At 40.3% G+C, this 27,952-nt stretch overlaps 1 protein-coding gene and 1 long non-coding RNA gene across 7 annotated transcripts; one reads left to right on the top strand and one right to left on the bottom strand.

Moving 5' to 3' along the window:
* Positions 1-931: 931 nt before the first annotated feature.
* Positions 932-8,689, bottom strand: LOC116784396. 3 transcript variants are annotated; one of them, XR_004356048.1, is made up of 5 exons: positions 5,897-8,689; positions 4,897-5,567; positions 2,775-4,120; positions 1,717-1,941; positions 932-1,056 (listed from the first exon to the last, which is right to left on the bottom strand). It is a non-coding gene; the product is annotated as an uncharacterized LOC116784396 (long non-coding RNA). The 3 variants fall into 3 exon arrangements; XR_004356047.1 differs by having other exon boundaries at positions 932-1,127; positions 4,897-8,689; XR_004356044.1 differs by having other exon boundaries at positions 4,897-8,689.
* PLEKHF2 (pleckstrin homology and FYVE domain containing 2) lies at positions 8,126-27,952 on the top strand. 4 transcript variants are annotated; one of them, XM_032682891.1, is made up of 2 exons: positions 8,126-8,224; positions 24,582-27,952. In XM_032682891.1, the coding sequence occupies exon 2, from the start codon at positions 24,596-24,598 to the stop codon at positions 25,343-25,345; it is 750 nt and encodes a 249-aa protein (XP_032538782.1). In that variant the 5' UTR covers positions 8,126-8,224; positions 24,582-24,595; the 3' UTR covers positions 25,346-27,952. The 4 variants fall into 4 exon arrangements, with proteins under 4 accessions (XP_032538782.1, XP_032538795.1, XP_032538790.1 ...); XM_032682904.1 differs by lacking the exon at positions 8,126-8,224 and adding an exon at positions 8,285-8,616; XM_032682899.1 differs by lacking the exon at positions 8,126-8,224 and adding an exon at positions 8,676-8,855.

Genomic DNA, 27,952 nt, shown 5'->3' with positions numbered 1-27,952 from the left:
CTTCTCTTCCTTAGGAAGGCAGCCTTAGAATGTTAGTTTCACCTCTACAAATTGGGTCACAGCTTAAAAATATGACAGAAGTTGTGTTGACAAGCCCTTCACCAAAGGGGATTCACTTTGGTCACATTTTTCCCATACAGGGGAAACATCCAAGTAGATGGATTGCATCTCATCACTGCAGGTGAACAGCAGCCTCTTCTGCTTTGACCAATCTCCAGCACTTCAACATAGCAGTTTCCTGAATTTTCCTCATGGCAATATCCCCTGAAGGGCATGTCCTTCTTCTACCCTCTCCAATTCATGCAAAGGAATCTCTTTTACCTCCTGCAGCTAGGCCCATTTTTGACCCTTTCCCCAGTTCTAGCCTAGGAGAGTAACTTCTCTCCTACAGGAGACTGGAAAAACCTTGTAATGCTATAACTCTGTGAATGCAGAATTCTAACACTGGATTTTGAAAGAATTTGAGAAAATCAGGTATTAGTATTTTATCCAGGATGAGCTCTAGGTCACTAAACTTCAGGTTTAAAGTCATCACTGCTGAAAATCAAGGACCTTTTCTGGTTTCTAGTAAATAAGAACATGCAAACAGCAAACCAAAACAATCCTCTCCAAATCCATCATAAAAACTGCTAAGAAAATAATAACCAACAGTACTAGCAGATTGTCAGGGAGCTATTTTAAAATTTAACAAGCCCTTTTACATTGAAAACTAGGAAGAGAACCCAGTCTCCTAAAATTTACTTTGCCAAAAGCAAGAGCAGCAATCTACATCAGCTGTGGAAATGTCATAGTCCATTACAGGTTGAATTGTTTCACAGCTTAAAAATACCTCCCATAAATTGTTTGAATTGGAATTGGTTAACAACCAACTTAATTTACAACTGTACAGACAGCAAGAAAACAGTATTAACAAAATTGAAATTAGACTTAGTCTGAGCTCAGAGTAATCCACAAATGCTCCCTGTGTGTAAATTTTCATTGCTCTCCCATCACATACTCGTGGTTGCTCATCCACCAGAGAACACTGCGCATGAGTCATACGGTGTAGCCATGAATCTGGAATGGCACAAATGTCTTAAGCTGGGATTTCTCTATCTGGAATATGGTACCAGTGAAGCATCGTGTACCTGGAATAGGTACTTCTGCAATAACAGAACTGTTACCATTTTTTCACTTTTACTGTCTGGCAAAAGTCAGCGCTCCATAAAAACTAGAAACTAGGACACGCAAAAAAGCACTAGAGAAAAAAGGCGGGGTAAAACAAAGCAAAAACCAGTCACATTGCCATTATAGCACTGCACGGTTAAACTCCAGATAATTTAGGTTAGGAAACACATCTTGCACCACAAACATTAGGACATAATTCTTCTATTCCATAGGTGACTCTGAGTCCACACTGCTTGAAGTGTGGCTTTTTAACTTATGCTGCTTATTACTGGGAAGATATACAAGAAAAGAAAGTCAGGGATTGTTTTTCCATTAGGTACCATTTGAAAAACAAACTGCAGAATCAGAAAACCAGCAGCTGCAGAAAAACGTAAATTTGGCCAGCACACCTAGAGGGGCAGCACCATTATGCAAGAAACACTGTGTGCTGGTTTGAGAGACACCACAGAAGTAACACAATGGAATTCAAGAAGGCTAAAACCTCTTAAACAGTGTAACCCTCCTCAGGAAGAAAAATGCGCTAAATTACTTGTTTGACCTTCCACTTACAATTTGAACCTCCGTCTTCAGAAGTTCCCGCTCTTTGTCAATCCAGCATTTCACTCTCCTCTCTTAGGTCAGAATGTTCAGGAGGCATGACACTCTTCTTTCCAGAAGGAGACTTAGCCACAAAGATCACTCTCTCATTTTCTGACCAATTTTTCTGTCATCCTTGAACTACATTTTCATGTTCTTCCACAGGAATATCCTGGGAGGATAACAAACTGAACATTCCTAGGAAAAGAAGGAAGAATGTAGTTATCTGAACTGGTTACTGAGATATTATTGCCCTATTGAAACATCAAGATTACCAGGTTAGGAAGCATCTGGCCTTCAAGAACTGTGTGCATATGGTACACAGCAGACTTGGGGTCTGAATCCTCTTTGGGGTTCACATGCTTTTCTTTGCATGATGTGGAGTGCTGGGTTATAAACCCAGTGAAGTTCCCCAGTCTCAAGTGGGAAATGTACAATGCAATGTGATACAACACTTGTGTACAATACTTCTAATTCAGCAATTCTGTTCCCCTTTCCTCTGTCCTCTTTCTTAATGTAGGCAGTTGGCAAAGCTGGTATCGGGCCCCAAAAAGGAAGACCATAAGGAAAGTAAGTAGTGATAATCCCTTAGGATTCCTTTTTAGCCTGGTTTTTGCTGAGAAGGATTACATTTGGTCACTGTCTAGTTAACTTGGTCCCCAAACTTCTGAGCTCATCAGCCAAAGTCAGCTGAAGTTGTGAGGATAGCTCTTTGATAGTGAATTTCCTCTGAGTTTTATGAAAAGAGGTAGGTGCAGATAGGAGGGGATGGTATTGATTCCTTTCAGGGTTGGGAAGAATGCAGTGTGAATTCCTGCCTTCTCTTAGGCACTAGAGCATCTATTCCTTAGCTCAGTTTTTTTTGTGACATGGATTTTCTGGAGTCTGCAAGACACAGATTAATTGTAAATCATTCTTTCAAGAAGGAGGAAATATTACAGTGTTATAAATAAGAGTTAAAAAGTAATTTGGTCACCAGATGCACAAAACCACTGGTGTGGGCAAGGTGTCCCTGAAGTTGAGCATTTTACCTTGGAACCAAATTGCTGTGCTGAGTACACAAGCAGGCTTGGTGCTGTGAGGTCGCTTGCTGGCAGCAGGGAAAATCCATTAGCTCCAGGCAGCATATTGACAGCCACAGGCTGAATGTGGGAAGTGGTCCGAAATGCCCTTTGTGTGTAGTAACTCAAGTTCTGTTTGTGCAATGTAAATTGTTATTTACTGAGCTCAAACTTAGTTTTATAGTTGGTGATAATCTGCTTTCCAACTTGAAAGTGCTCTTAAGTCTTTCCTGTCAGATGCATCTCAACTCATTTTGCAGAAATGCTTATTTGTGAAAGCCAAAGTTTTACTTTGGGTCTAGAAATGGTATAATATCTGAATTCTTTCTTCTCCTCATGTCCTGTGTTGAAAGCAGGCAGAAACATGGTAATTTTTGTGTAGTTTAAGAACATAAAACCTGTGAGTGGTATGGTCATTCAAGTTCTGATGAAGATGATTATGCTTCAACAGGGTATTTTTTTAAAATATAAATGAATGGCTGTGGTTACAGTTTCCTCCTTCCAAGTCAGTCTGGATAAAACAAACACTTCAGGAGCCTTTGTCTTGTCCACATACTGCAGCCAAAGACAGACACTCTATAGGCAGGAGCTCATTCCACTTCTGTAATGGTTTCTTTTGTCTTTCCCTGAACTTGGCAGAGCAAGTCTTCCGTGGAAGCCTGTAAGGAAAGCTGGAGTGGGTGGTCTGGGGCAGTGGTTACTTCGTGTTTCAGTTGTGCCCCTGTGTTGCATTCTTTCAGATAAAATCTCAGGTTTATGGAATCAGCAGATTTGCATCACTTTCTGCTAGATCAGTGTCTGTTTCAGGCACAGATTGGCCAGAGAAGCTGGGTACCCCATCCCTGAAGTGTTCAAGGCCAGGTTGGATGGGGCTTTGGGCAACTTGGTCTAGTGGAAGGTGTCCCTGCCCATGGCAGCAGGTTTGGAACTAGATGTTCTATATGGTCCCTTCCAACCCAGACCATTGTGTGATTCTTGAAAAACAGTTTCTCTGGAGATAATTCCATCCCCGCTTAGCAAGGCTGAGGCTGTTTCATGTAGTGTCAGCTGCATGAACTGTATTGACTGCTTAGGAGATGTATGGTACAAGGAAGCAGCTGCACTCGAGTGACTCTTCAGAGCGTATTGTTTATAACGATAAATGACTATCTAAAGTCATGACTATCTATAAAATGTTCTCTCTTTGAGAGGTGTTATGTCTCTTCTGTAGTTGAAATTTGTCCTATTAAAATCTGTCATCTCTGCTACATTCATTAGCAAGTGCACAAGCAAGTGATGTCTTTCCAGTCCCTGGTGGACCATAGAATAGACAACCTCTACAATTTAAAAAGGAAAAAAAAAAAAAGAAAAAAAATTCACATAAGAAAACCCATAATGGAATAGTACCTATTGAAACCCCCATCCCTAAAACACACAACTCTGCTCTCCTAAACAGAACACTTCATGGATAAGACAGCAATAACAGCTAAAGAGTGAGAAAAGTCAATAGTGTTCCATTCAACTAGGCAGCAAACGAATCAAGAAGATAATTTGGATGTACAAAATCTTTAGAAAAGATAGTAGCATCCCAGAAGGACACTTCCAAAACTTCTGACAAACCAACAGGGGTGGTTACAACCCACTGGAGCCAAACAAGAACAAACTTCTAGTGCAGAATCTGCGACTGGGCTAACTTAGGAATCACCAGTTCATTTTTAAATGATACAATGAATATTCATTCTTTTTTTCACAAAAGGCAATATTTGAGAGTAAAGCATTTAATTCCCCCTTAAAAAGCTTAAAGTTACTGGATTTGGCCTCCTTTTGTGGGTGACTAAGGAGTGGAAGTATTCTAAAGCTGGGAAGGTATTCTGCATTTCTGCATCTGTCAACTAGAAAAGCCAACACACTGCTGCTTCAAAAAGATTTTCAATGAATAAAGAAACAAAACACAGATTTTCTTTTTATTGTTTACAATACTTTTTAAGTTACTGAAAGCAAAGAATTTAAAGTCCTATTTCAATATGCCATGACTGAGTTTTGCTGACCAAGAATATATAAAGCTAAGAATTAAATCTCTAATATTAGTTTTCTTTTGTAACACAGAACTCACTTATCTGTATAAGAAGCAGAGAGATTTTATTTTAGCCCAAGGACAACATATGTTGCAAGGTTCTAGTTGCAAGTCCCATTAATTGTAAAACTGATACTTGAGCACTTACAAAAAAAAAAAAAAGAGAGTTGGTGGGAGAGAGAACTGACTTCCATGGAACAAACTACAGTTGACTACCAGTAGATAATTCCTTCCCACTTACAAATTAACCAAGTCTACTTGTACAGAAAACTTTGAAAAAGTCACCAACTCCAGCTTTTAAAGCCGAGACACTTTTAAAGGATAGTCTTGTGACGCAGTAAATCTCTGAACCTACAGGTATCCTGGCTTCTATACATTTTTTAAAATTCCTTTTTAGTGCTGCTAAAAAAACCCGTCAACACTGCCGACAATATTTAAACATTTTTTTATGTTAAAGAAAGCTATAACTTCAGTAGGTTCCATCAGAAATTATATGCCAGCACAAAGGAAAAGTTCACAGCAATTTTCAAATTGCTTGAGAGAAACCTGTAAGCCAAGAGAGTTGTAGACAGCCCATTACTGAAAGCTTTCATAAATAATGCAAATGTCTCACTGACACAATGAAGTAAAAATACTTACTGAACCATCTATTTGCATTGGCTCAACACCAGACAGACTTGCTCCAATTTTCATGTGATCCTTGTGAAGATCTGAAGTGAAAATGCAAGCCCTGAAACAGCTCTTTGTAAACAGTGTCTGTTCAAAAATCATAAGGCAATTCAGAAAGCATAGTATAGGACATGTATTGCAGTATATCATTGCTATATCATGTCTTCTGAAGAATATATTTCCTCTACCCTTAAAGTGTAGCTGTGGCAAAACCGTAACAGTAAGGTTATAATTAGAGAGCAAAAATAAATGTTATTTTAGATGACGCTACGCTTCGAGAGAAGTTTTTTCAGCTAAATTAAGATGGCAATTAAATAATTTATGTGAAATACCCTACTTATACAAAATAGTAAAATAAATTGGTATATACTCTGTTTAGTGGGACATCCCACAGTCTCCCACCCTTTGCCTTCTATGTGTTTTCTGTGTAGAATCTATTTTTTTTGCAAGACTGCATCTGCAGTACTAAGATACAGAGTTAATATGTAAGAGCAAAGATAGATAAGTACAAAAAACTCCATTGAAACCAGCACACATGATCATTATGCCATTTCAGTACAGTGAGCACAAAGCAAGAGTCACTGACTCTTAGCCAAGTTTTTCAACACTACTTAAAAATTAGGTCAAATATTTACTTTTTTATAGAGAGATTTAAGAAAAAGTGTTTGAGGGTTTGCAAACATACACTGTTATCAGGTTTATCTTCCCTTCTTGCTGAACACAGTAAAAAAAATACTTCATTTAGGAGGAAAAAAAGAATTCTGAAGATTATAGGAAGGTAATAGAAAGAAATTATGGCAGTCTTTCATAGCACTGAAGTTGCTCTGCATGATAGCATTAAGTCATTTTTAGTTCACAATCTTCTTCAGACAACAGGTTGCTCATTCTTCTATTAATTGGAGTTAAAGTCTTGTGCTGATATTCCGTGACTATATGTGCTAGAAAAAGCATGTCACTGCTGTAATGCTTTGCAAACCTTTCAGAAAACAATGTCAATTTGGACTTCACAAAGAGAATTAAGACGTGGACACACAGGCAGAAACACTAGGACTGTTTCACTCTGCCTGCATCCAACCTTCTGCTGTATCTTAACCTGACGTTATAAAATTATTTTGTAGGCATGAAAGAAAAGTTAATTAACCATGAAGCTGCTTCTGATGTCAAGAATAATTGATTTAGAGGGCAAATTAAATCTACCACAGGTCACAACATAAACTGATCATTTTGATTCACAAGAACTAGCCCAACCCATAAATAAAAGATGCTGTGGTGTGAAGATCTCTGTGCAGCTGGCAATCCCAACATGAAGGCACTGGTGGCCAATTTAAACATTGGGTGTGCCAAAATTCTGTACACATGAAGCACCTGACAAATACATACTGCACGCACTCTCAGACCTGGAATTCTTAAACTGCCACAAGCACCTGTTTCTAAAAACCTTGGGTTAAACAGCTTGGTCCACACCTTATATAAATTAGTACACTAAGAATAATCACAGGACAACTCAGGCTGAACACCAGGAGGATTTGGGGAGGAGCAGATGACCAGGCTGCCATGCTATAGGGGGGGGGTGGACACACTTGCTCAGCCCTCCATGCCCTGGTCCCTTCCCTGTGCCCATCTTCCATACCAGGAGAGACTCAGCTCAGTGATATGGCTCGTATCTATCTGTGTTCCTGTCCGAACAGGGACAGAAAATTCAGATGAAATTCAGAAAGTTCAGTGGGTTCATTATTACTCCACCACCAAACTATTTTTATTCCTCAAAAAAGCCAATCACATTATTGCTCAATAATGTGAAATTTGGGAAGTGAAACTCGTATATTGCATGTAAGTGAAATTTTCTTAAAAAAGAAAGCCCCTTGGGCCATTTTCCAGAGCACAGATTTTGGCACCAGCATGACACTACAAAGAGCATGGTGCTGTGCCCTCTTCGCAGCTCCCCAGAACACTCCAGCCACCTTTCCCCTCTGTACCATCCATCAGTGGCTGGAAATCGTAGAAGGATCAGGTTAGCTACCAAGTAGCTGGCTAGATTTGGAAAATATTGGTGTGGATTTTGCTCTATTGATGTGTAGACATTAAAAATGCTAACACAGAAGATGGAAGGGGCTCTTCGTGTTGACAGCGTTTCCGGTGGGAGCCGTTCTGGCAGACCTGCCACACTTTCTCCATGCTGACCAGGCAACTCTTCAGACTGAAAAATGTTGCTAATTCCCTTCCGTGCACTGTATAAAACTTTAAGTACAGAGAGGTAGTTAAAAACGTGCCCACACTGAATTACAGTTGGGAGAGCGTATTTAAGAGCCACGAGCACGAGCATAAACACGGGATGGTACACAAAGAATGGAAACGTGTTGGTTTAAAAAAAAAACAAACAAACAAAAAAACCACCAAAAAACCGCCCGTGAGGCAATAGTCTCGTGTCTGGAGTATCCCTGCTCCACGAGGTGCCACTCGAGGGTTAGGAACGGCCGAGCCCCGCTCCTCTCTGCCCTCCCCACGCAAAACGGCCCTCGAGGCCAGTCCGATGCTGAGGGAATGGAGGGAGGGCGGTGCCGCCTCAGCCCTTCCCGCCCAAGATGGCGGTGGCCCCGCCCCGCCGGGCGGTGTCCTGCAGGCCGTCCCCCGGCCCGGGGTGTATGACCGCGGCCGTGCGGGGAGCGGGGCAGGCGGCGACCGGAGCGGGGTGCACTGGGTGAGGAGCGTGGGCTGGCCGTGTTACGGGCGGGGGGGGGGGAGAGCTCGGTCCGGCCGGAGGAGCGAGAGGGAAACTTTCTTCACAGAGCCCTTCTCCGCCGGGGCTCCGGCCGCTTTCCCGCGGCCATGTTGGGAGCTGGGGGCTGCCTGGCGGAGATGGAGATCCTCCGGCGAGAGGCGGCGTCGAGCTCCGCTGTCCCGCTGCGGGGCTGGGGCAGCGCCGCGTCCCGCCGGGAGGGAGGGAGGCAGCGGGGTGGGAAGGATCTGGGGAAGGAAGCGGCGGTGGCGGGTGCTGGCTTGTCCCAGGGCGTTGAGGGACTTGGGGGGCCTCGGAAGCGACTTTGACTTCGGGAAGGGGGAGAAACAGCGGCGGCGGCCCCGCGGCGTTACGTAAGTGCCCGAAACTCCCCGACTCGTGACTCCGCCGGGGCGCCGTGAGGCGGCGGGACGGGACGGGACGGGACGGGCGAGTGGAGGGCGCTTCCTGCCCCGGCGGGGCCGCCCTCCGCCTGAGCCTTCGCTCGCCCCGTGAAACTCCTCGTCGTTCTCGGAGCGAGTCGCCTGGGAAGTCTTGATGCTGTGGTAAAAAAACCAGCGGAACCGCGAGTGTTGGCGACTGAGAGCATAAGGTGCTATTTTTTTTTCCTGTGAAATTCGCATATTTTGTATTTTGGAGGAGAATGTGACTGGTCTGCCAGAGATACGTGTGGCACATAAGCTGTTGTTTGAAAGCAGCTCGGGAGAAGACAGCCGCATGTTTTTCCTCTCGCCTCGCTTGAAATACTTACGTGCATAGGCACCGGTATTTATAAAAGGCAAAACTGCTCATCACGGCAAGAAAGTGATGGGTGAGTCTGCTGAGCAGCGCGTCCTGGCATCGGCTTTGTCCCTGCTAAGGGAAACAGCTGTAACTCGAGTTTTGACGTGAAGCATCAGTACAATAGTTGTTGATAACCAAAACGACCTGTTGTATCCTTAACCAGAGATCAAGGACTGTCTTTTGGCTGAATTGATGCAAGTGGTTCCAAGAGCATCATTAAGTTCTAACTCGGGCTGTGCTAAGAGTTACTGTAAGTGTTAGTGTGTATCTGAGAAACGCTGTATCTGAGGCTGCGATGTGCCTAACAGTTTAAGTTCAGATGAGATTAGTAGAGTAAGAAAAGTGAGTCTAAACTCAAACCCACAACGAAAAGTGAGTCTAAACTCAAACCCACAACACAGGAATCTGTTTCAGAACTGAGATTGCAAATTCCTTTTTCTCTTGAAATAAGAACTTAAATACTCAGATCTCAAGTTACTTGTATATTGAACTATTTTAGAGATGGCTGAAAGAAGGGAAGTACTTAAAAACAGCAGTGCAATCAGTGCTGAGATCCTACGGATTAATTGCTTTGTATGCAGCCAACAACGTGCAGAATGGATTTGATTCTTTAGCTCAGAAGGCAGTTTTTAACCTTGATAATCTAAATACTTTTAACTAATTCCGTGGGAGATAAGAGTTCCTGTGTTGTTAAATGTGTTGTATATCAGCTCAGTTTGTTAAATAATATTTTCCCAAGTGTTTTAGTGCCATGCCAAGTATGTTGAAAACAATAGTGAAAGCGAAGTGTTGTGAGCCTGAGTCCCAAATTCTTGCTTCTGAATGCAGGTTGGCTCTGTGCCTTTTGGAGTGTCTTGAGTTTTACTCTGCATGGAAACCCATATAGAGGAAGTCCCTAAAACGATAAATAAAAGCATGTGAATAGAAATTTGGAGCTGGAAAAGCTGGTTCAGTTTCCTCTGTTGTATTCTCTAGAAAGAGAGAGAGTAGCATCTTTTCACCTAGAAGCAAGTTTTCACTAGATGCAGTGTTGACATCATTCTTCAGCAAGATCTCCATTCTATTTCCCTTAAATCATGGTCTGAGCCTTAGCTGTAGTAGTTAGACGTGTCTCTGGCCTAAAAGAAGATCTGTCCATAGTATCATAAAGCCCTTTAGTTTACAAAAATTATCATTATCAAACTGATTGTTATACTCAAAAGGTAGGATGACTTTTAGGTTTCACTGTTGGGGTTGGTGGATGCAGGAAGGCTTCAGAGCAGTGAAGAGATGGAACTGCAATCTCAGGTGAGGTGTGATATGATATAGCTTGGCTCATCTTGTTTATCTTCCCAAAAGCCCTGTGAGATCAATAAAGGCAGGGTACAAACACTGGTTTCGTACCCTTGCAGCATTTTTGGGGGCTTGCCTTCACCAGAGAGGACTAGAGGTGTTAAAGGGAAAGCTTAGGGTCAAGGCATGGCACATAGCTGAGGTAGAGTTGAAGTGTTTAGCACTTGCAGATCTAATTTTCTGGAAAGGTATCTGTAAGAAAATGTTGGAAGTGGTGTCCAAGCAAACAAATGGCATGCAAGTTTTTGTTCTTAAAGGGCATTTATTAGCAGGGGATGTCAAATAAGGACACCCCAGCGTTAACAGTGGATACGATTCTTAGGTGATGGTAGGTAAGGAAGTTAAATTCTTGATTTTTGAATTAAGAAATGAAACCTTATTCTGTACAACCTCAGATCCTAAAGGTACATTGTGACTTATTCCAAGCTCTGTTAATATTTAAGCTTACTTTTGCATTTAGTTTAAGTATTTTTTAAAAAAGTTACAGATGTATATTTTTAAACTTTGAAGAATTAAGTCAGTAGTTGAATGAAGCTTGATAATCTGGGGATTGTTCCAAAAGAGAAAACATAAGGACAAATACAGGGTTTTGAAATAGAAACACATATTTAAAACTTTCTCCCTATGCAGCAAATGCCAAGTTTGCTATTGTACAATAACTTTTGTCTCCATGGTTCAGCAGAGGACAGTTCGGGGGGGGGTGTGAAAAACTGCTCTACAGATAGGTGTGGTAGAACCTGTTTACAATGCTGAAGATTGCTGTTATCAAAGTTACAAAATATGGTGACGACTGTGTTAGCAAGTAGTGTCCTGCAAATTCTGGGCCACATAATCAGTGCTGTTGAAATATATTGTCTCCTCACTTGAGAAGTGGCTTGACTGAGAGTTGTGGGACAAAGATTCTCCTTTTACGAAAAAAAATGTTATAGTGCAGAAGTATTATTGAACAGAAGAATATTTCATGTTTTTCAGCCTGCTACTTTAATACTACACAGTCAAAACCACACTCATACATTTACTTTAGTTGCATAAATAGATAAGAGTGCTGCTGCCTTAGACATAATGATGTGGGGCTTCGGTGGTTTGGTTTTGTTGGCTTTTTGTTTTAGCCTCTTAGTAATTGTAAATAATTTAAGGATTTTAAAAATTAAGTGGAAGGGAGTGGCTCTCTATTTTTTTTCCTCTTTGCATCATTGTGCTTTACAATAAAACAGTGTTAAGCGTATTGTGTATGTAATATAGCAGGATTTTGGCATTTTGTCTAAGTGTAAAAGAAGAAAAAACTGTTGAAACTTAAGGATTTCAAATACAAGAATGTTCTCGTTACATCCTCCCCCTCCAATACCTGAAGGTAGTAAGATGCCATGCAAGCAGTTAGTTACTGTGTTGAGAGGCAATCTGTTGAGAAGTTTTACTGACTCAAACAGATGCAAGGGGGTCGGTAGAGATTGATGTATATGATCTTTTTATCAGCAGCTTAAGCTTTCATTAAATGCTTCTTGTATCTCATATCATCTAAAGGTAACCGTTTTGCTTTTAAGTACTTAGTATGCCTTCTGAAAAAGGAAAAGTTACAGCATGTCCTTTGACATTTGCATTTCTAAAGTGTACACGTAATTTGTTAATGGAAATTAACAGTGGATTGTACATGCAGCCGTTCAGGTTGTCAGCATCTTTTTTGGAACGGTGAGCTGTGCAGGTTAACTTCAGTGCAAACCTTTGTGTACTAGATAGTCTGTGCTCCGAGTGCTTTCCGTGTAACTAAAATGCATCAAAAACATTTGACAAGCAGTAAAAGGGAAAAGGGCCAGTGAGTGCATTTCCCAAGAAGGCATCTACAGTAAGCTGCTGTGATTACTAGATTCTTTCAGGAAATGACTCCTTTTCTTTTTTAACCTTCTGCTTTAAATTTCTCCTGACTTAGCCGTCAATACTTGGTAATGTAAAACTTCTGAGAGTGATTTCGGGTGTACTTCTGTTCTGAAAGCTGTGTGTGACAGTGATTTCCCGCTCCCCCGCTCTGATCTAGGTTAACAGCATGGAGGCAAGTGAACTGCCCTTTTAACACCCAGAGTATGGTTAAAGAACTGGTTACATTGAAGACTGACATTTTATTTATGGTATCATTGTTAAAGCTTTCCTTTTGGCTTTTGTTAATAGCTGTCAGATGTCAGTTTTCTGGACCTTTACCACTCACCCATGTGTCACTAGGTAGCAGCATTTGATCTAAAAAAGGGATTATGTCCCTTGCTCAGAAAGAGAATTCAACACTTGGCTTATTGGTTTATGTGTTTTTAAATAATGCTGGATAAATAAATTTTAAATATTTCTGAGGGTTGACAGTGAGAGGTCCTTGCTCGCAGCACTGCAGTAGTCTTGTCAAGCTTCCTGAAAATCACATGTGGTTGAATTTCAAGCCCCAAACTGTGTTTCAGCTGCCTGTGAGCCCCTGATTCTGCTGGGCTGGGGGTTTCATCCTGGTGCCAGTCCTGCCATGCACATGGTTACTGGGGCATGAGCCATTTTTGGTACCAACTCGAGCAACTTCTTTCAACAGGTTTAAATGGTAGGAAAAAGATTCCCTACAGCCAGCCATGTTTGCCCTTAGTCTATTATTACTGGTGAACTAATGGTAGAAATTATTTGGATTTTTTTTTTTTATTTTATTAAGGAGTTAAGAATTTTAAGGGGGTCAATATGTCTGTATATTTTGTTTTTCTTACTATAGTATTGAAAATGTGCTCCAGCAGTGTTTTGTCTGACCCTGTTGGGTAGTGACCAGCTGCCTGACCTCCTGAAAGTATTTCTACAGTATAATATAGTATTAGGGTTGCCCCCTAAAGTGGAGATTTCTTAACTTATGTAGGCCAGGAGAAGGAGGGTGAGTGTTGTTACTTTGCTTGTATCTTGTTTAGTTTTGTAGAAATGCTTAGAATTACTGAACTGGTGAAAGAAACCTCTTTTTTGTGCAGCTTCTTTTCCTAGAACACAATATCTGAACTTAAAAGAGCATATGCACGAGAAAAAAAAATAATGTAATAATAATGAAATAGCAATGATGTGGTTATGGTGCTGTGCTTGTAAATTGTGAAACTGTATGTGAAAACTTTACTCTGTTTCAAACATGGCTACTAGAAGTGAAAGTCCTTTTGTGTTGCAGTTGTTTGTAGGAAGTTAATGGCTCTGGCTTTTGCCTAGCTTTGACTATTTGGTAACTCTCTAGTTTGGTCATGCTATAATTGTTTACTTATAGTCTAGTCCTTGTTAGACTGTTAGTGAAGTACAGTAACTTCTCTCATAATGGTAATAAAAGTGAACTAAAGAAAAACAGAAAGCTTTTCTTTTTGGTTTTTGTTTGTTTGTTTGTTGTTTTCTTTAACACTAGCTGATTTAAGTACCTGTGCATAATAAAAAGACATAAGCTAGTGAACAAGCAGTTGTGTCATAGGTTTGTGTTCATGAAAAAAGGGAAAATAAAATTCTGTTAACTTGAGAAAGCTCTTTTGAGCATGTTGCTGTTCTGAGCTTTCAAGTGCTAAAACAAACAGGTGCCCTGAAATGCAGGAGGTGCTGTTTTTAGTGTATACTTGCATGTAAGAGATACACATCGAAAATCCTGTTGTAAATATCCTCCACTCATAGGTTAAGAAGCGTTGTGTGTTGCAAGAAGCATGCTGAAAAATACTATTTATTTCAGTCACTGAAAACCAAATCCCTTTTTTCACACTGACTGAGAGATGGTCTAGCTAACCATTAGCAAGTTGCCTCTGTGTGTGCTGTAATAATCCATAACAACAACAAACCACACGGCCAGTCTGGTTTTGGAGAATTGCTTGCAAGATGGATTTGGCAATAGTTCTTATAGAACAACTGCGTCTGGATCTGTTTTTCTAAATTCTAATGGTGCTGTGTGCCCTCCCCAAAACAATCTAAATAGATCTGCTTCATGATTTAAAACGTTGATGCTGTGGATTCTCTTCATTGTGCTGGGTTGGCAAAACTTCAGCAGGATATAGCTTGCTCTGAAATTGGTCAGATCCCTTTGATCGATTTCTTACGTCCCTCACCCAATGTCCATTTGTGTTTAGCAGGGTAGTATTTGTATCTGTCAAGTTATTTGCTAGCCCAGATGTCCAGATGTGTGCCCTGGTGCTGCCCAAGTGGGCTGTGACCAGTTAAGCTGTTCCTTGGCACGCAGTGTATCGGATGGGAAGGGCGCACCCGGCGCCTGTCCAGGCAGCCTGGAAGGGAGGGGTAAGCTGCTGTTGCCGCCAAACTGCAAAATAATGTTTGCCGAGAGAGACTCTTAAACAGCTAAACAGTGGAGTAGGGAAACACTAAATTATAAACAGAAAAATGTATTCAGTATTTGGTATTGCAGCCTGGTCAAGTGATTGTTTAGGTACTGGCCTAGCACATGGAGTTCATGTCTGTCGGAGCTTCTTGCGGCAGAGCAGGATCCCAGTACTGCTGTTCTCTGCCCTTGACTCTTCATGCACATTTCTAAGGTCTTGATTTGTTGTCTGCTTTTCTTCTGACGGCTTTTAGGTACCCAGAACTATGGAGAACTTCAGAAGGAACTTGAGCTTTTTTGGGCTTAAGATCTGTGGAAACTGGTTTTGAAACTGTATTCTGGTGTATGTTCCCAGTACTTTGATTAAGATGAAAGATGCAGTTTGCTAGCACCAGAGGTTAAACTAAACCACTGCTCGTATTCCTAAAAACATACAAGTGGCAACTCAAAATACTAGGGTGTTTCCCCATGACAGCAAAGATGTGGTCTGAATATTGGGCTTTTTTAGTCACTTGTTTGTTGATTAATTTTGAAGGGTAAATGTGTTCTGTAGTTTATAAATAGATAGTTTTATATATACAAAACATCAGCCTTTTTACTTATCCCCATTTCAGTATGCTGTCAGCTGCAAGTATTTGATATGCCTGCAGTTGCCTCTGCTTGCAGATGAGTTTGTCACATTTGAAATGCTGTTCGTGATGGATCAGGCCTGTCTTTTTACCTGTGCAGAACTCGAGTTTTCAGGGTTGTGTGGCTGTGTACTGTGGTTTGCACATGCATGTACTGGCTACCTCCTCTTTCACATCTTGAACAGTGTTAAGAATTTTCTCATCTAAATGGCAGCACTTCAGCTGGCAGTACTGTGTTTCACAAGTGCTGCTCAAAGCCATGTAAGCTGGTGTAGGTGCTTGGGAAATGCTCAGCTTATCTGCAGATGGGTAAGGACACAGAGAAAATTTAGTGTAGATAGCTGCTTTGTTTCTCCAACCCTTGACTGCCAGGTGTGGAATGGAGAACTCCGTGTTTCTTCCCAGCAGCAGCTCTGTCTCTGTCATGCCAGAAGACAAAAACAATATCAGCTACCATGGTTTATTGTAAATAGAAGCCTGACAGTGGTAATAAGCAGCTGACTTCATTAAAAAGCTGGCCTTTTTACAAGAATGTTCCTCCTGGAGCTCTGCAGTGAGGTCTCTTCTCCCCTAAGAGATATTCAGGGACTTGTTCCAGTGCAGTTGAGGACAGAAGAGAAATACGACCCCTTCCAATTGGTCTAGGAGTGCATTGAAGCCCTCCTGGTCTTGTACTTCCCTGTGGTACAAACCCTTTAGTACTGACTATGTTTCCATCTTTTGTACTTTCTGTTACTACCAAGCAGGAAAAGGTAGTGGGAACAGCTTCGGACTCAGCAGTTCTGGATTTCTGTGTGTCTTTCATGGGTGCCACGTGTTCCTTGCTTGGAGCAGGGGTGCTGGCATTACTGCACGTGGCATTATGGCCAGGGTGGTTCCTCTCACCATCCGTGCAGGGCTGGTTTAAAACAAGCTAAAACAAGCCCATCACGTCTGGTGGGAAGCCCTCTTCCGCATGCCTTTGTTTTCTTTGTGCGTCCTCTATTATTATTTAGCATTACAACTTGTTGGGAATGTGGGAGGTAGTGTTTCTGTTTACAGGCTGGTTAAATTGGTGTTCTTTTTTCAGCTGAGAAGCTAAAGTGCAGAACTTGGATGGTTTTGCCTGCATACAGCAGCTCAGGCAGCATGTTAGCTGTTCAGCAGAGTAGCCTGGATAGTAAAACAGCATTGCTCTGTTCTTGCTGTGTAATGCATATGCTGCTTGGCTAAACAGATAGGCTGTTGCTAAAAATAGCTTTCTCTACCCAAACTAGCTTCTGAGTGGGTTAGGCAATATAAGGTCATATATCTTGAAAGCTCTACACAGAAATGATTTCCATCCCCAAGATGGAACTGGCCTTTCTAGGCATTCCTAACTCAGTTGGATAATGGCTATTGCAAATTCAAAGAGCGATCCACTTGCCATGCAGGTTTGATAATAAGGGGTTTTTTTTGTTGCTTTTGTTATGGATTTAGAATCATTTACGTTCTATGAGAAATTCTTACACAACTGGTCAATTAAAGTGAAACAGCAATCCCTGCTTGTAAGTTGGAAATTAGAGTATACAAAAATTTAACTGTAATGTATGAAAAGAATTACTAAACTGTAAGATGTCAGGGAGTTGAAACAGGATTTTCTACATTGTACTTTCAAGAAGAGCTTTAGTGGGATTTGACTTATGACATCATTTACAGCAATTAAAAAGCAAAACAGATCTGTCTGGTTTGTTACAGTAATTATAGGTTTATGATGACATCCAACTAGACAAATGCATGGATTTGCTTTCATGATATATTTGGATGTGAATAAATGGGCTGAGAAATAATCTAAATATTTCGAAAATATTGGCAGGGCAGAGTATTCACAGGTTGCACAGTATGAAGTAATGTTGTTGCTGTTAACATATTTCCAGCATGGTTTCTGCAGGTCTGTGGTTGATGCCAGAACATTAGCTGACAGGCTGAGATGAATGAAGGGTTAAGTCTGCTGGTTGGTACTGGATGTACCAGTAAGGGAGTGAGCTGATCTGTGTTTCTCCACACTGCAGCCATTGCTCCACAGGCTTGCACAATGCAGGAAGCTGTGTCTTCACAGTGGGGGAGAATAAAAAATTGCATTCAGGTAGAAAACACTACACTTAGAATCATAAAAATGAGACTTGAGAGAGATCCACAGTATCATTCCACTTCCCTGCTGGTGTCCTACTGATTGATGCTTACACTGTGTTTCTATATAGTGTTAGGATGAAAATGTTGCAAGCATCTTTGCATCCACAGAGTAATCCAAAGCAGTCCTGTATTGCCATCGTCTTTTCCAGTGTTCTGTCTTGCAGCTTTTTTGACTTTATTCAATGCCAGTTATTATTAAGGATGTGAAAAACGGTGCAAAGAGTCAACAGCTTACATTGCCTTAAGGAAAAGGTAAATTTTTTTGTGTCTGTAAATCAAGTCAAAATTTCTGTACCACTGTCGGTACCTTTCTGAATGCTGCAGCCAATAACCAAGTTAGTAAAAAATGGTCATATGGATAAAGGCTGTGCTGAAGTTCAGAGGAACCTTATGCCTCATTTCCTGCTACCTTGATATAATCTCTTTAATCTGTTGTCTTTTCTTCTTTCTTTTCAGGATTATGATAAAGCTTTTTGTCATTCTTTATACTTGCATCTACCAGATATTATCAGGGTTATCCTCTGTATCCTTACCAGCTGGTTCTGATAGTGATGCCAAGACAGTTCATTAAATATTACAGTTTTGGGAATATTTTTGTGAAGAGAAGCATTAGAGAATTGGTTATTAGAAGGCTGTATTTCTCTATAAGTGACAGTAGTTGTCTTATGTTTTAAATAGCATCCAGGACAGCTAGCTCCAGCACAGGACAGGTGTTTAGTTGTTACTGTCACGTCAGCTTTTAGCAGTGATAAGGACCCTTAGAAAACATTTGTCGTGTTTGCATCTCCTCTCAATATTTTTGGGGGTGAAATTTTTTTAATTTCACTTAACTTTATGCACAAATTTGTCTTTTGACTATTTAATACAAAGCAACAAGGACCAAAAAGTGACTTGTGCATGAATGCTTGGATTCTGATTACAGCTAATCAGATCTAAGTGCATAGAAAGTGTAATAGAAAGGGTAATTTTGCCAACCAGGACAAGCAATGGTATCGTCCTTCTCTGTATGTACTGAAGGAAGAAGTGTAGGAGGTGTACCTAGTGAGGCCAAAGTAAGATTTTATGCTAATTTTTCTTTTGACTTGTAGCAAAAACTTAGAGTATCTGCTGTGCATGAGTTTAGTTCAGCAATTTTCCACACTAAAACTATTTTCAAAGCATTAGATGTAGATAAGTTTAATCTTTAAACAGGTTGCACTTCAGAAATTTACTGCTTTACTTGGCAGTGGTGCAAAAAGTCAAGTGTTGCTCTTAAGAGCAATACATCTAATATTTATAGAGATTAACATAATGTGTTAGAATACTGAGATGCCTTCATAACTTGAAGTTTGTCTACAAAAAGTAGTGATATTACCATTTCAGACAGAGCTTTAAATGAGGGATGTACATTGGTTCTGGGTAACTTGATTGTTTGTGTTTATAGAACTCTAACTGAAATTAGAGTGTCTTTCTTGTGTAGCAAAGCGTGAGACGAAAGCTGCATGAGTCTGTTGTGATAATGTAATTTATAACAATTATTTGAAACCTGATACTGAAAAACTCCCACATAACTACCAGTGACTGATTCTGTCTGATGAACTCTTTTTAGGGAGAGTGTGATATTTTCCTCTGTAGATCCAAAAAATGAATCATCTTACAACCCAGTCATTTAATACACATTAGATACCTGGTCAGCAGATAGCCTTTATCTTTGGTTTACAATTTACTTGGTTTTGTCTTGTAAAAGTTTGGGGTTTTTTGATCTTCTGTACCTTTCACATATGTTTCACTTGTGTGATTAAGTATAATAAAGCAAAATGCATTTCTGTTTGAAATTTGTTTTATTCAGAGTCCTCAAGTTGTGGAGTCAAACATGATAAAACCTTTAACTTTTGCCTTCTATTAAGTGACTCTAACCACAAACTTTTATGAAGCATGTATGTTATCTTTAGGCAAGAAGGAAAATGGTTTAATTTGAATGTATGGGACTGTCCACTAGACTGGCCTAAGCCAGAAATAATGGAACACTGCTGGTTCTGCTCTATTGCTGAAAAAACTTGGGAATTTGAGTTGTGTCCCTCTGCTTCGTACCCTTTGTGCCTCTCCTGCAGCCTGAAGGGAATGCTGGTCGTCATGGTAGTGCACCCTGAGCTGGGGTGGGGAAATGGTTTTGTGCTGAGTTTGTATGCAGTCTGCATCACTATGCCGTAATAGCTTTTTAAATCTCATTTCTCCCCTTCACCACCTGTGTTATTTATTGTTCTGCTGTGTGGTGCTAATGCCAGCTGCTATAGTGCTAAAGTAGTAATAGTAGAAGAAAAGTTTTCTGTCAGTATTGAGTTAGATGGAACTGTCAGTCAGGTTCATGTTTTTACTTGCTTCCTTAGGTCTATCTTCAGCTGCAGCTATTCTTCTGTGCAGTTTAGTCTGGCCTCTATCAAGAGCAGAACTAGCATATAAAATAAACATTCTCCTATTTAAAATAAGACCTTAAAAAGCATTCAGTCCTGGGAGATCATCATCCTGGTATCATCACTAGGATACAGTGGCAGAAAGAAACGATTATGTGGAACATGACTTGTCAGAGCACAGCAACTCTAACAGAATTGTTTTCCTGCTGCAGTAGTATAGACAGTTAATAACTGTAGTAAATATGTGATTTCCTCAACATGGATTCTGTTTTAGGTAAGTAGGTAACTTGTTAGTTCTTCTTCGAGGTTTCAGTGGCATCTGTTTACTCACTTTGAAGGTGACCATTCTCACCAACAAGATACAAGTGTAAAACTGGAGTGAAATGGGAGCAAGATGATCTTGATGTCTTGGTAACAGAACTGTTGTTTCTGTAGAAGCTTCTTTTGAATAAAAGTAGAAATAACTTAGTGTAAAACACAATTTTGTGTGTTGTAGAGGAGTTAGGGCTTTCTGTGTCATGAAATATTTTGTCACCTTTCAATAGCATATTATGCTGTGGAGGTGAAAGCCTTTGCCCAGCATTTTCATCATGAAATGTACTTAGTGAGAGTGTGTGTGTGAGAAGGGCAAACTGAAGGTATTGCAGCATTCTGATAGTTGACATTTATTTATCTAGAAAGGCTGTTAGATCCTCCTTATGATACAGCTCTATGTAGCTAATTTTTCTTACAAAGGGATTTTTTTTTTTTTTTGCAATGTTATGTCTAGAAGCTGGTACTACACTGCAGTCTGGACACAAAAACTGAATCTGATGTCTGTGAAGACTATCAGTCCGTCACAAATGGAGTCGCCCTTGCATAAGGGCCTGGGGACCTTTGGGAATTCAAATGCCAGATGTGTGAAACTGGAGTCAAATATGATAAAGGTCTGAACAATAGGTTTGAGGTTTTTGACTACACAATACCCGTAAACTGAGACTATGCGTAAGATGCTGTCCCTTAAGTGGAGTTGTCTAACCTTATTTTGAAGCTCATGGCTCTGGTTTATTCTTCACTGCTTAGGGAAGGATTGGGGCATGTTTTCAGCAATTTGCTGTCACTTAGGAATTGCTTTGTTTGATCAGGTCTTGAGATCCTGCATCTTGAAGACAGTAATCCAGTATTTGCTGTTTATGGTGGCCAACAGCTTCAGAAGAAAATCTTAGCTGGAAGAGAGGAGGGTATTGCTATCCAGTTCCAGGGTATGATCTATTATCTCTTACAATATATCTTAAATATGCTTTAAGACAAGATTAATGTAGTCTTTAAATACTGGTAGTTGATAACTTTGGTTTTGGACTGTGACATTTTGGGATTAAAAGTTCTGTGTGTGTCCAGACAATTTTAATTTAGTACCTTTTTGATCAGTGTGCTCTTGAGAGGAAGAGGTGTATTTCTCCTGACTTTAGCTTTTGTGGCTTAGGGATGGCTTCTCTTTTGTATTTCTGGTCTGTTTTTTCCATGTTTCATTCTTACTTGTAATCATGATGCGTTTTGGGTGGTTTTGTATCCATTTCTGAACTTTCTTTCTCAGAAAAAGCTAGTGAAGATGAATGAACATTAGCGTACATAGGATTTCAGATGGATTTTTAATTTTTGATTCTTTAAAGACTTATGAGAAAAAAGGCAGAGTGCTTATTTTAAAAGGTCTAATCTGTTAGTGTGGGAAAATACAATTCATGCCCTGGAAAAGTGGAATCAGTATCCATCAGCAGTCTGTGGCTTTTACTGCCTTAATTGAGGCTGGCTGCTGACAATGTTAAATATTACAGCAAAAAGTTTCAGTTTGGAAGACATGCGATTATCTTGTCTTCCTTAATAGTCCTTAACTTGCCCCGGATTCTTGCTTTAAGTCCAGCAAGTGATTATTTTCACAACAAGCTCAAAGTACAGCCTTCAGCACAAATTCTGGAGTCATCTGTCTTGGTTTCAAGCCATGATGATTATTAAACAATCTTGGTTAGAGTTGTTTTCTTTTAGGTCCTCCTAGGGAACAGTTAATTAAAACCTTTAGCTTTTTCTCCCCTGTTTTCTTCTCCCAGTGGCTTGTATTTTGAAAGCTTTTGTGGTGACCTTGGACTGAGTTTGCAGATTATTGGCAAGGAGTGCAGAATGGCTGAGTTAGGGCTGTGGAGCAGCAACTGCTTCCTACAGGTTGCTGTAATTTCATACCAAGAGCTCTCTTCACTGAAACTCATGGGTATGGCTGTATTTGCGGTTTTCTTTTGGGAGGGGTGGGGCAGGGGTGGTGTTCCCCCTTGTGCACTACCAAAAGCATTCAACTTGCTGTAATTTGTAGGTAACTTGTATAAAAGGGTACGTTTAGAAGTAGTGTATATTGATTTGTACCTGCAGAAAGTGTATTCTGCTGGTCTGTCCTCTTTGCACTCTGACTGATGTCCTTCTGCACTTTACAGGGAACATGGGATTACTAAATAACTTTAGACTAACCCTGTGACTGACTCTTTGCTTTCTAAGTTTGAAGGGCTGTTGATTCAGCTTTGACACTTGCAAAGGCTGTTTATTGCTAGTATGTTGTTAGATGGGCATGTTTACCTGACAGTTAATGGCAATTAACTCTCATTTGAAGTCCTGGGCTTCAGGAGTCAGGCACCTGAATTTGATTTTGAAAACTAGGACTACAGCAAGTACACCTAAAAAGGCTGCTAGTTTATCTTTTGCCTTCTCTTCTTATTACTTTCTGCTTGGCAGTTTTTGTTTTGTCTTTACTTTCTGCAGATCAAAATACTTTTGGAATTGGTAGCTTTGTAATTCCCCTAACCATAAAACTAGTTAATACAGTATTCACATGTTGTAACTAAAGCTGTAAGGCATGTAAAGAAAGTTCAAAAATAGTGCTGAGAAATGACTTTTAGAGATTCTTCTCTCTTCAGTGTCAGACTTTGATACAAGATGATGTTGTGTGCAGGGCTTAAAAAAGATAGTTATATCTGTGCAAGCTCACTTGTCAAACTCTTTTAGTGTAAAAATAATTAAACCTTCAAAGCAGTAATTTACGATGACCATACTTAACATTGGGCATGTGGATTTGTGTAATCCCAATAACATACTTATTTAGATGAGGCCTGATGAGAGGTTTCATCCCTATTTTGTAAGGAAGTATCTGTACTTTGATACATAGGAAGAAGGTTGATTGGATCAGGCTGTGGCAGAGCAAGGGAGTTTGAGCAGCATCAAGTCTGAGCCTTGTTTCAGCCGAGTTTCCTCCCTGTTGTAGGCTGATGCTGTATTAATGTCAGGCAATGTAGATCTAAAAGAAAAGGTAGGTGATGTAGAGGACTTCCCAAAAGGGGATCGTGTTGTGATGTGCAGGAGGTAGAGAATGGAGTATTTGCTGCTCAGCTCTCCTTCAGGCCTGTCCAAAGTGGTGCTTGTAGCAAAGGGTGTTGTGAGCATCAGCCCTGTGGAAGGCACTGGAGAGTGTCTTTTGCATCCTGAGACAAACATCTGTCCATACTACTTGCCTCTGCCAGATGCCTTGCTGCTCTCCACCAAGCACACAGTTCAGGTTCCTGGCTGTATCACAGGGAGTTTGGGGGGAGCGGATCTGGGTCAGACTGGCAAGAGTTTCCTTTGCAGACTTCTGCCTGGGAAACTCTAGGGTAAAAGATAGGCTAAAGAGTGATTTGCCAAGGTATGAATCACTATAGTGACTTCTTATTTTTAGTTCACTGTTGGATGCCTTAGATATCTCACCCTTACAAGAGAAAATCTTATTTGCTACTTGGGGAATGACAAGGTGGGGTTTTAATCCGTAATTGGAACATATGTACTCTTCAATTCATTAGCACTTCATGAAATATGAAGTCGTCTTTTCTAAACTTTTGGCTGGTGCAGGTCACCTAGTGTTTCTCAAGAGCAGTTGTGAGCTGTGTGGCTTGTCTTCTGAGTAGGTCTGCCTGTGTACATTGCCTGAGTGTGACAGATACAGATGTGGTTTGAGTAGGTGAGGAGGGAGGCACTGTGGGGCTCCTGCAAAAACAGGGCAGCAGCAAGCGGGTGGTGAGCCACCAGGCATGACTCACTCCCTGCTCCTGGCTCCAGAGTTTGCTGTGAAAGCAGGTGGGGGGGTGCAAGTTGTGACCTGTACAAAATGTTTCTAGAAAGTAGATTCAGGAGTTTGGCCCATGATTTGAGGTTTACATACTGGAAAAAAAGAACAGTACTGAGCTTGGGGAGTGTGATTTCCTATGTCAATGTCAATTATGTAATTTGTTTGTTGTGTTAAAATTAACGTGGGTCTTCAGGCTGCTCAGTTAAGTTGATGTTTCTGCAGCATTAGAATTTGGAATGATGGATGATACTTCTTGTTGCCGTCTGGAGAGTAGGTATAGGAGGATATGCAGAGAAATATGAGCATTAAACCAGGATGCAGTAACCTTACTAGAGAGGAACTAGTTTGTTGCCAGAGGCTTTCAAAAGCAGTGCCGTAGGTGCTGTCTGTGTGATAAAGATAGCTGTCAGCTGCATGGAACATTTTTGCTTTTGGAAAAAAGACTAATTGGTTGCTAAAAATTCTTAGGTGTTAATACTTATTTAAATCTAGCCCAAGTCGATTCTTCTGAGCCAGCGGATGCTGTTAGATATTTTAAGAAATGCGGGGTTGGTACCTTCCTTGGGGAAGGCTGCTTGCTGTTGAATCAGTCCTGTTCTAATAACAAACTTTTTTCTAATTTTAGGATACTTGTGAAAGATGGTGGATCGCTTGGCAAACAGTGAGGCAAATACTAGAAGAATAAGTATAGTGGAAAACTGCTTTGGAGCAGCTGGTCAACCTCTGACTATTCCTGGTCGTGTTCTCATTGGAGAGGGAGTACTAACAAAGCTGTGTAGGAAGAAGCCCAAAGCAAGGCAGTTCTTTCTGTTCAATGACATTCTTGTTTATGGTAACATTGTCATCCAGAAGAAGAAATACAATAAGCAGCACATAATCCCACTGGAAAACGTCACTATTGATTCCATCCAGGATGAGGGAGACTTACGGAATGGGTGGCTCATCAAGACACCCACGAAGTCTTTTGCGGTTTACGCTGCCACTGCTACAGAGAAATCTGAGTGGATGAATCACATAAATAAGTGTGTTTCTGATTTGCTTTCCAAAAGTGGGAAGACTCCTAGCAATGAACATGCAGCTGTCTGGGTACCGGACTCGGAAGCCACGGTGTGCATGCGCTGTCAGAAAGCAAAATTTACGCCCGTCAACCGTCGTCATCACTGTCGCAAGTGTGGCTTTGTTGTGTGTGGGCCCTGCTCTGAAAAGAGGTTTCTTCTCCCGAGCCAGTCTTCCAAGCCAGTGAGAATCTGCGACTTCTGCTATGATCTTCTTTCTACCGGGGAGATGACTGCATGTCAGTCCACTAGATCAGACTCCTACAGCCAGTCACCTAAGTCATCTTTAAACGATGTATCTGATGATGATGATGATGAAGACAGTAGCGATTAAGGACAAAACGTTTTTTCCACGTGTTGCAAGTTGTTTCAAACCATATGGAGCTGCTTTTGGGGGAGTCTCTAGTGAGGTTCCTCAGAAAAATCCTGTTCTAGCCATAAAATATGCCTGAATATCTTCAATTGCAATGTGCCTCAATCTATGAATTCTCTAGACAATAGTTGTTTTTTTCTCCTCTGCAGGGATAGACTGGTGCAAATGTTATCAGAATATTTTCCAACCTCATATACTTGACTTGTGTCTAGGTTAGGCTTTTGTGGAAGACCGGAGAATAAAATGTACTTTCTTAATTTAACAACCCATACTTTCTAATGTTTCATATTGATATGTTATGTGGAGGTTTTTTGGATATGGGAAGGAAAACTGTGAGCATGCATGGGATGGTGATGTTTTTGTTAATCCTGTAGACTATGTTGTTTTTCTTGCCATGGAATATAATAAGCTGAAAGGTGATGTAATTTACAAACCTAAATGTCACAAAACTTGGATACTCTTGTTTTGCTCTTACTTATGACTTCCTATGCCAAGCAGTGCCTTGTATCAATTGTGCTGATTCAGGAAGAAACAAACCTATTTTATGTCGCCTAGTGCTGGTATCTGAGGGATTGTTGGTGCTATTGAAAATAACTGCTGTGTTCAAAGTGGAGCTTTGATAAGGTCATAACTGTACCTCGTGGTGGGCGATGGAGACCCAAATCACATGTCCTCACCTGTGCAGGCAGACCCGAAGACTCTGCAGGTTCCCACAGGCTTCAGCAGGGTTCTCCTTGCAGAAGTTGTGTTGTGGGTCAGGATCTTGAGATGAGAAGCTTAGGGAGACTCTTTGTGGGGATTTACACGTTTTCTTTTCAGAACAGTTACTAAGTTTCGAATTTGGCAAATGCATACTGGAATTTTAGTTTGGTGATACAGCATTTGGATGTGATAGCCTGTATATTTTTGGAAATAATTCCCAAAAATGACACTAGATTTTTTTCTTAAAACATTGGTGAGAAGATTGCGTTTTTTCTCCCCAGGAATTTTATTGGCTCGTTTAAAAATAACCTCATATTTTCAACAAAAAGTCTGCAAGTATCCTTATAAAACTGGCTTTCCTTTTTACACAGCTGACCTCAGGATAAATGTGAGATGCAAGTTATTTCATTCTAAATGTATACCCAGGACCAAGAAAGATGTATTTAAGGACTGTAATGGAATCATCAGTGCAGAAAATGTCTCTATCATAGTATTCGTTTTTATTTCTTGAGTACCGAAGCATCATGTTCCCATATAAATGTAAAAGTTAGACTTGTAAAGACACGTTAAACCCCCAAATATATGTTTCTGTATTTTTATACTGATAGCATCAATTTTGAAGCAGAAAGACCTCTTTGAAATAGTTGTATGAATATAATAGCAACTGACTTTATACAAAAAAATGTTAAACTTTTGTATCTCTGAATGACAATTTCTGCACTGTTTGCCTTGGTTGGCAATAATTGGGTTAAGTATTTATTGAATAAACAATCAATGCTGCATGTTGCACTAGTCTCCCATTCTGTACGCTGAAAGTGTCAGTCATATTTTTTAATAAAAATTAGCACAGCACTTCAAAGCTGTACCCCTCCATGAGATTTCTGGTGGCTAAAGATGCACTTAGCATCTTTAGAGAGGCACTCTACAGTCATAGTTTGCAAGACATTGCTTCAGGTGAAAATTGCATTAATATTTCTAGCTTAGACAATTTCTAAAAATAAGGCTTTTTATAAAAGCACTGAAGAGTATTTGTTCTACTTGGAAATAAATACACAAAGGGGAGAACACTTTCTGATGCAGACTTGGGACCAGGAAGATTCTGTAAAATTGCTAGATTGTATGTATTGAAAGGCTAGCTGAAATATGCATATTTTTTTCTTGAAAGATGGGGGAATGGTGACCTGCAGCAGGGAAAAATGGGCTATTCTGAGAATGCACTTTGAGTTAGTAGTGCTTACTTTTTGTACCTCTCAATATTTCTATTTCAGGAGTGGAGACTTGTCAGCTTCAGTTTTTCTAGAGAATCAAAGTACAAACCTCCCTTGTACATACCTTCTAATGACTAACAATCATTTTCTTCCTGATGCAATTGTTTCCTCTTTCTTAAGCTGTCAAATATTAACTTGTCTTGTTAACGAGTCCATCTCCTTGTTTACTTTCCCCTTTGTTTCCATACCTTATGCTTATCTTCAGCACCTTTTAGGGGTGAGAAAAGAGTTGCTGAGATTTAGATCACATCCTGTATTTTTTGAGAATGTATTTGTACCTACTTCAGATATCTTTTTATCTGTGAATGAAACTTGCACTGTGCTGCACTGATCCCTGGAGCTGTAACCAAACCAATGAGTGTGTGTGGAATTTTTCATCTGAAATTGTTGTATATGGTTAGAGCTTTCTTAAAAAGCATTACAAAAAGGTGTTTTATGGTAATACTCTTATTCCTCAGTAATACTTGTTTAAAACTTTACAAGATGGACTTAACATCGACTTCTGTTGTAGTTAAGAATTCCTGAAAGGGCTCATTTCGTACTTTGTAACTTTGTTCTGTCAAATTATTTTATTTACAAATATATGGTGTAGCTTCAA

This window comes from Chiroxiphia lanceolata, chromosome 1, assembly GCF_009829145.1.
Source record: "Chiroxiphia lanceolata isolate bChiLan1 chromosome 1, bChiLan1.pri, whole genome shotgun sequence".
In the NCBI taxonomy this organism is placed as follows: Eukaryota; Metazoa; Chordata; class Aves; order Passeriformes; family Pipridae; genus Chiroxiphia; species Chiroxiphia lanceolata.
This window is presented reverse-complemented; position numbering and strand designations above follow the sequence as displayed.